This window comes from Primulina eburnea, chromosome 10, assembly GCF_022965805.1.
Source record: "Primulina eburnea isolate SZY01 chromosome 10, ASM2296580v1, whole genome shotgun sequence".
Lineage (NCBI taxonomy): Eukaryota > Viridiplantae > Streptophyta > Magnoliopsida > Lamiales > Gesneriaceae > Primulina > Primulina eburnea.
This window is the reverse complement of record NC_133110.1, coordinates 4,713,906-4,723,303: the sequence shown is the minus strand read 5'-3', so window position 1 is coordinate 4,723,303 and position 9,398 is coordinate 4,713,906. Positions and strand designations below refer to the sequence as shown.

The 9,398-nt window shown below is 31.7% G+C and overlaps 1 protein-coding gene across 1 annotated transcript; it reads left to right on the top strand.

Annotated features, from left to right (window-relative positions):
• The first annotated feature begins 6,511 nt into the window (after window positions 1-6,511).
• LOC140842687 (pollen receptor-like kinase 4) lies at window positions 6,512-9,372 on the top strand. The gene is given in 4 exon segments (XM_073210763.1): window positions 6,512-7,473; window positions 7,749-8,336; window positions 8,580-8,992; window positions 8,994-9,372. Coding segments are annotated over 4 exon segments (1,923 nt in total). The 5' UTR covers window positions 6,512-6,809; the 3' UTR covers window positions 9,252-9,372.
• Window positions 9,373-9,398: the final 26 nt, after the last annotated feature.

Below are 9,398 nucleotides of genomic sequence, written 5' to 3'. Positions count from 1 at the left end.
TATACCAATTTTTAATTTAGAATTAAAATAAATTGGCTTTTCACTTAGAATCTGGTTTAGTTGAAAGGGATTCATTTTTTAAAAAAAAAAAAATTGGCAATGAGTCTCTCAACCTATGGCTAATATGATCTTTCAGGGAACGTTAATGAGATTATTGAATAATTAGTACGTAAATAATAAAAATAATTATTGATGTAGAAATGTAATATGATGATAAAATAATATTATATTTGACATGATATTTTACTGAGAAATAAATTAAGAACTTTTATTTTTATTTTTAACAAGTTACCACTTTTTTTGTGTAGGAAAATGGTAGGTTGGAGACAAAGGTATGATTAAAAAATTGATAGTTGGTAGTACGAAAGGGTGGTATATGTTTATTTTCCTTCAATTAATATTACTCAGTCCGAATGGATTGAATAAAATTATTAAAAATCCAGCCAAATAAGGGATAAACAGGTTAAACCAACCACAATCTGATTCCTTGTACCAAATGACTTCTTAAAATTGAGACTGATTTTCAAGAGAAAACAGCCAACGTGAGGCAGCATATTTGAATTTTAAAAAATGACTTAAAATTGATGAGTTACCATCACTTTCTTTTTCTTTGTTACTTTGCAATCTAAACTAAAAAAACTCCAAACAGAAAATGAAACACCCGAAGTTTACTAGTCAATATTGTCGATGATGATAAAGAGAAAAACATATGTAACATATTAGAGTGGTATTTGTCTCACGTCGGTTGGATAATACACATGAGAGTTATATATATGAGTTTGGACAATCCTCCCTCTTGAACTAGTTTTTGAGATTTAGTTAGTTTTAAGTCTCAATTTTAACATGGAATCAGAGTCAGATTACATCGTTATGTGTTGATGATAGGCAACAACAACGAAACATCTGTTGTTGTAGATGTGGTGCATGAGTATGGTCTTGTTAAAGACCTTGGTTCTGCAAGGCCTGATGGATGGGCTTATCGATTTCCTAGTACCAACACCATTCTTTACTACTGGCCGGCCACTCTTTGTGACTTGAGCCTACGGATGCCACACCAATCGGACACGCTCTATTGGTTGGGAAGATCAACATATAGATGGTGCTCATAAGTTATTCTATTTTGTTGCTTCATTCTCGTTAATTCTTGACGTATATATGATATTTTTCTCATTTGGACCGCAGGTACACTGATGAGTTATCTGAGGTTGAAATAAAATTACTGCTTAGTATTTTTTGTGATGCTAAAATTCTTGAGAAAGGCAAATGGCCCACTCTTTTTTATCTTTTGTGTCTAATTTTTTTTCTCTATTTGTATTGATTTCTTGGTCTTTCATAAACATCGAGTACTTATGGTTGAAATGTCTAGGAACTAGTACACTGACGTTTCATATATGATATCTTCTTAACTATATATATATATATATATATATATATATATATATATATATATATATATATTATATACCTATAAAAGTGCGGATTTTTCTTGACATTGTTTTCCGATTGTGTATTGACAAGAATACCCTTCGTGCAAACTTGAACAAAATAAAACTTTTTATTATTGTTATGTAAAAATAAAAATAATAGGACATAAATGTCTCATCATTACTAATAATCAATTGACATTTAGAGCCTTATAATTTCATCATTATAAATTTTTTTACCATTAAATACTCACACCGGAAAATTATATTTAATCAAAATTTTAAATTTATTTTGTGAATTAATTTCTAAATGCATGAACAAATATAATATTTTATAAACCTAAATTTAATTGTGAATTTAAATAATATTAATCAAAATCTATATTTCCAATTGTGCAATGACAAAATTAATCTTCTACACACACTTCAAGAATAAAAAGTAACTCCTATATTAATTTTATCAAATAATTCATCTTTATATTACATTTAAATATTCTATCTTTTTAATTTTCGCTCTACAATTTTTTCCTAATGATTTTATTGTAAACTTTTTTACCATTAAATACTCACACCAGAAAATTATATTTAATCAACATTTTAAATTTATTTTGTGAATTAATTTCTAAATGCATGAACAAATATAATATTTTATAAACTTAAATTTAATTGTGAATTTAAATAATATTAATGAAAATCTATATTTACAATCGTGCAATGACAAAATTAATCTTCTATACATACTTCAAGAATAGAATGTAACTCCTATATTAATTTTATCAAATAATTCATCTTTATACTACATTTAAATATTTTATCTTTTTAATTTTCCCTCTACAATTTTTTCCTAATGATTTTATTGTAATTTTGTAATTATATTTTTAGTGTTATTTCTGATTAAGTAATGAATTATACTATCACAAAAATAGAATAGAATGTAACTCATATATTAATTTTATCAAATAACTCATCTTTATACTACATTTAAATGTTTTATCTTTTTAATTTTCTCTCTACATTTTTTCAATGATTTTATTGTAATTTTGTAATTATATTTTTAGTGCAATTTTTAATTAAGTAATAAATTATAGTATCACAAAAAGATAAATAAAAAATTTATAACTATATGTGCAATAGTAGAATAACTTTAGTAGAATAACTAACATATTTTATGGGTTTTTTAACAAAGAATTGAAGAAAAGAGTTTAATTTTGATTTTAAAATATAGTACGATTTCAAAAAAAATATGAAAAATCATCTATAACGAATATATATATTAGAGGCATAATTATTTTATTAAATTGTATAACTAAAAAATTACATGTATTTCTTGTAAAATCAATTATCAATCAAAATTTTGAATATGTAATTCATGAAAAGAGATTTAATGAGCAACAAAAAGACATTAAGTTATTTTCTATTGTAAAAACAATATATGATATAATTCTTATAATAAATATAATTATAATGATCATTGATTAGCTTTTTCAAAGTATCAGAATTTTTGTATATGATATTTAATATCTTTATTTAATTATTTTGAAATCAAACTAATTAATTCAATAGATACAAAACTAACATTTTATTTATGAAATTTTATTTCTTTAGTTATATTTCAAATTTTAAAGTGAACTAATAGTTCAAAATCTACATCCAATAATTATTATATGAGTTTATTTGATATTTACCATATAATCTTATTTGAATGTGCATTTCTTTACATATGTTGATTTGTTTATTATTTAAAAACTTATTTAACAAGAAATTAATAATCATCAATGTTAGTCTACGAAAGATCGATATATATAATTTATTATACATGATATATAATTGTAAAAATACAAAGTAAAAAAAATTCTTTATGAGGTTAAATTAAAAATTATGAGTTATATTTTACTATCAATATTACTATTTTATTTGTTTTAATATTGTTTTTATGAGTTAGTCACAGTGATTTTAAATTGATAATTATTTGTCTTTAGTATGTTTCGTTTTTTGTAGATTATGATTTATACATTGAAAAAATCCATAATTTGGTTGATTTTTAGATTATTATGCTTTATACATGGTGTTTGAATATATAATTTTTTTTTTAAAATTTGTTTCAGTTCATTTTGTTCTATATATTATGTTCATTAAAATTTATTATATAACATAAATTAATCAACTGCTTGAATTTTAATTTGAAAAACAATTTTGAAATTAAGTTATATAAGTTCTTATAAATCGTCTAATATGATAAGAAATTAAGCTCATATAAATAACAAAACGATTCAAATTGTTTTTTAGAAAATCAATTTTTTTTAATTTTTATAATATAATTTATGTTGCACGTTCATCATGCTAGTTAAGATAAAAACCCTATTTAATCCAAATGATATGTTCCTAGATGATATCTTCCTAACTAATTGAGATAAGCTCTTATTTAAGGAATTTAAAAATAAGAAAAATCTAGAATCCTATGATCTAATCTACCACTTTGTACATCCCATGAGAGGTTGGGTTGGGTTGGGCTGGGCATTTGCTGGTGGTGGGCTGATAGTGACAAGTTCACATATTGCAGTGCATCTTTTTGGTTCTGCATCTTGCTCATCCCCGCAAGTCAAAATTTTATGCCTCCTGACAATTTTTTCTATGGTCACAAGTTCATCCCAAACTTGTGCATCACCTCATGATCTTATGGATGAATGTAATACCAAATATGACACTTTACAAGATCAACAGCCATGTAATTATGAACATCTGAAAGGATTTGAAACCATAAATCTTTCCAAAGGAGGTAGTACAACAAAAGAAGAAATTTTGAAATTGTCTCGACAAAGAGCTCCGTGCATGTGGTGGTTTCCTACCATCATGAATTTAAAGTTCCGAAATACTCGATTTTCTGTACCAAGTGGGAAAATTGTACTTGCTGCGCTGTTATTGCTTTTGTATTATTTCGCAAGGAAAAAAGCATACTGCTTTGAAGAGGTAAGATTTATTTTCTTTTTGTTTCATGTGGAAGCAATTAGTCATCAAATATAATAAACAAGCATGCTCCTTCAGTTCCAAATTATGTCCATGAAAAACTCTTTATCGAACTTGTGGCAACTTGCATTCTCATACCAGGTTTGAGCCATACATATCCCCATTTGATTTCTCAATGTTTTAGTTTTGAATTTGATTCGGGTTTAGTTACTCATGCAAGCACTCATTTGAGGACAGTATCTTTTGTAGTGTTTCCAATTTAATTGTACAGCTTCTGACCTGTCCTCCAAGCAATGTTATAAGATAGTTTCTATTTTTCTCGTTCCAGAGGACTATGTTGTAAATTTTTAAATTATTCCCTTTGATCTAAAATTGTGTCGATACAAAGTTTATTGACAAAATCAATGTGCAATTATTTCTTGCCCTAAATTTGGATCGGTTCGTATGTAACATTTCCTTCGAGCATTTCAAATATAACATCATCTCGTTTTTTCACATGATCGTTACTCAAAGCCACGAAGTAAAGATGTTCGGAAACTTAATCAAACCGTAAAACTAAACCAAATCGCACGGTTTGGATCGGATCGGTTTCTAGTAATCATAATTTGGATTTGTCTTAAAATCAACCAAACGGAAAAAATTGATTTGGTTCGAGTTCACATCTCTAAAAAGTTGAGTTTTTTTTAGTTAGCAAAATTTGTAACCTTCTGTCGTCATGAAACTCAAATTAAAAAAAAAATCACAATAAAATTCAAAAGTTAAAATTAATCATTTAAAACGAATCAAAATTCATGATTTGCTTTTATTTGAAATTTTGTAAAATCGAAAACTTAGGTTTTGTTCGGATTTCATTATCCATGTCGAACCAATATGTATTCAAACTAAATATTAGTAGGGATGTCAATGGGTCTGGGTTTTACCCAGATCTACAATGGACCCGCGTGTATGGGTGGGTTTGGATATACTAAATAGGTCATGGGCCGGTTTTGGGTCCAATTTTTCAGACCCGTCCGGATATGGGACGTGTTATGAGTCCTATAATACCCGCCTCATATTCTCCCCATATATGTGGATATAAATATTGGGTTTTAGTTTTATTCATTTTCATTTTTTAGTAGCTCACCTCAACCGTAACGATATTAGCTATTCATATGTCAGTTGTTGCATTTGAATCTGCTTTTAGCAATAGTGGAAGAATAGTTGGTCCTCATCTTAGTAGACTTAATCTAACGACTTCGGAGGCATTGATGTGCTCGCGAAGATGGTTGTGGGGTGAGGTGAAAGGTAAATAAATCACAGTTTTATTTTGTTATTGTATTTTCATTTTATTTTTTTACTGTACTTTCTCTCTTTAAATTACATTTTTTTTACAATTTGAAATTACAGTTTTATTTTTCCAATGTACTTTATCTATTTAATTTTGTAGTTAATTATTCAAGTAGTTTACCAACTTGTCCACCATTCTCGATGAGGAGAAAAATGATCCCGAAGAATGTGTCTAAAATATTGCCTACTCGCTGATTTTATATTGAGCTGTTTAAATTATGTTATAACTTATTTTTGAGGATGTCAAGATTTTTTATAGAGCTAGTAACTATTTTTTTTATGTAATTTTTATATCGTAAAAATACTTTATTGTTATTATTAAGTGTGGTTGAAGACATGAATTAATTTCCCACAATGTTATATTTAAAAGGCTTGTCTGTTTCATAATTCATTCATGTGAGAAGAAAGATTATTTTTTAATTTTAAAAAAATTTGGGTCTCACGGGTCTACCGGCCCCGTTTCGTATTCGAGGTAGGATGGGTCCGAATTGACCGAGGTGGAGCGGGTAATGAGTCAAAGTTTTTTGTAATGAAGAGGAGGGTCTTGGGTTTAGTCAAATCCATCTCATATCCACCCAATTTACGTCTCTAAATATTAGGTTACTAATCAAAAGTTAAATTCGAAAACTATTTAATACAAAGTAAAACAAGATTTTAAAATATTTTCGAAATTAATATAAATCTCGTTTTTCGAAGAATTTCCGTAAAATCAGACGTGGTTCCCACCCCCACATACCTCTCTAAGTTGAATAAATTCATACTTTGAAGGTCCAAATCTCCATGTGTTTTCAGCCAAAATAATGAAGGCCTAGCGCATACTTCTCATGCAAAAAACTTTCCACATCCCATGCAATGAAATAGCGGACACTGTCACTCAATTTACCTTAAAATTTTCACCACTTGTCCTTGGATTCATCCATAGCCAACACCCACTCTTCTCTCTCCTTCCACACCCACAAGATTTTCATTTCATCCTCCTCTATTCTCTGCCCTCAAACAAGCCATTCTCTCATTTGTAGGATTCCATCCCTCCCTCGGGCGCGCACACACAAGTGCGCGCACCACCGCTTCTTGTCATCGTTCCACGACGATACAATGGCTCGAAAAGGATGCTTTCCCTCGGGTGGCATGGCGCTTTTCCTAGCCATCTTGTTGCAATTTGTCTCATCTTCGTGTGAGTCAGATGTCGAAATCTTGCGCAAGTTCAAGGAATCCCTCAAGAATGCTGATGCGTTGGCCAACTGGGACGGTTCCAAATCGCCCTGCAACGGAGACCATGAAGAATGGCAGGGAGTGTTGTGTGAGAATGGATTTGTTTGGGGGCTTCAGCTTGAGAATATGGGATTAGGCGGCGTCATTGATGTGGATGTCCTCGTAGAGTTGAGAAATTTGAGGACTTTAAGCCTAATGAACAATAACTTTAATGGAAATTTACCAAATTTTACTAAACTTGGTTCCCTTAAAAGCATTTTCTTGTCCAATAACAAGTTCTACGGGGAGATTCCATCAAATACTTTTAATGGGATGCTGTCATTGAAGAAAATACATTTGGCTAACAATAAGTTTTCTGGTTCAATTCCTGAATCATTGACTACATTGCCGAGGTTGATGGAGTTGATGCTCGAAAACAATGAATTTGAGGGAACAATACCTCATTTTCCGCAAATTGACAGGTTGAAAGTGTTCGATGTATCAAACAATCAATTGGTTGGGGAGATTCCTCGTACCCTCAGTCACATGAACCCTTCTGCATTTTCTGGTCAGTTTTTTTTCCAGCACTTCGTGCTACATGGCCATCAGATTCCAATGTTTCACTTGGTGACTTGGTTCTAATACTATTTAGATTCTGTCAAGTTTCGGGCCGGCAAGGCTGCAACCAAAATTTTTTGCCTCAAGAAAATGATTAATCCAAAATATTAAAAAATGTGATGTATAATTTTACAAAGCTAACACATTTCTCTTAGTAGATATAAAAGGAGTTATCACACCATGAATTGCATTGCCTTTTCACATCTTCTCTCTCACGAAACGCAGGTAATGAAAATCTATGTGGGCAGCCACTGAAACCCTGCCGTGCAAAAGGTAATCTGTCCGTCGGCACAATAATCATCCTCTCAATACTTGTGGCTGCAGCATTAGCAGCACTTGTAGTAGTGGTCATTATTCTGCGTCACAACAGAACGCCACAAGAATCCGATCAGACACCATCTATCACCAGTTTAAACAGAATGGAAGAAGGTCAATCTACTGTTGCTGTTGTAGGATCATCACCGCCTGATCAATCCAAGAAATCTGATCAGAGCGTAAGGCTAACCTTCTTGAAAGAATCCAATGACAGATTTGACATGACAGATTTACTCAAGGCCTCGGCCGAGATCCTAGGCAGTGGGATCTTTGGGTCGACTTACAAAGCCGCTCTGAATGATGGGAAAGTTGTGGTTGTCAAAAGATTCAGGCATATGAATAATTTGAACAGAGAGGAGTTCAATGAGCACATGAGAAGATTGGGTCGATTGAATCATCCGAACTTACTTCCGATCGTCGCATTCTATTACAGGAAAGAGGAGAAGCTCTTGGTATCCGAGTTCATGGACAATGTCAGCCTTTCTGTTCATCTACACGGTATTTCACGAAATCCCTCACTCTTCATAAAAGTAGAAAAAGAGAGAAACAACTTGTTGGACACCAAAATTTGACTACAAACAGGATCAAAAACATGTTTAAACCAAAACAGTGTAAATCCCATGATTTTTGCAATTTTCCCATTAGTATTACTTGTAGAAAATATTACAGCTGAAATTCATTTCTCCCCTGCTATTTTTAATCCGTTCCACTTGACGATTGACATATACTACTTTGTTTCAGGCAACCGATCTCGTGGCCATCCATCTCCCGACTGGCCAACCCGATTGAATATCGTTAAAGGAATAGTCAGAGGTCTGTCATACCTCTACGACCAGCTCCCGAGTTTAACAGCACCACATGGTCACTTAAAATCCTCGAACGTAGTTCTCGACAAGTCTTTCAATCCGATCCTCAACGACTATGGGCTCGTCCCGCTGATCACTCAAGAACACGCGCAAGAACACATGATCTCCTACAAGTCACCTGAGTACAAGCGAAGTGGCCGTGTCACGAAGAAAACTGACATATGGAGTCTCGGAATCCTAATCCTGGAAATCTTGACCGGAAGATTCCCATCCAATTTCTTGCAGCAAGGCAAAGGGAGCGACACGGACTTGGCTACGTGGGTGGAATCCGTTTTACGAGACGACATGCAGCAGCGTGGACGTGTTTGATAAGGAAATGGTGACGAACAAACAATGTGAAGGAGAGATGATGAAGCTGTTGAAAATTGGATTGAACTGCTGTGATGCAGAAGTTGAGAAGAGACCTGACATTAAAGAAGTAGAGCTGAAGATCGAGGAAATCAAGGAGAAGGAAGGTGATGATGATTTCTATTCCTCGTACACAAGTGAAGCTGACACGAAATCCTCAAGAGGGTTGTCCGATGATATCATTCATGCCACATTTTAACATGCAGCTAGTTGGAGTTGAATTAATTGATTAGCTTATAGGAGATGTCACATTTCTTACAGCTTGTAATGAAGTTTCTTTCTTTGCCAATTTTGATTCTATAAATTTTTAAATTTTATTTTATATATATATATCAAATCGACTCAT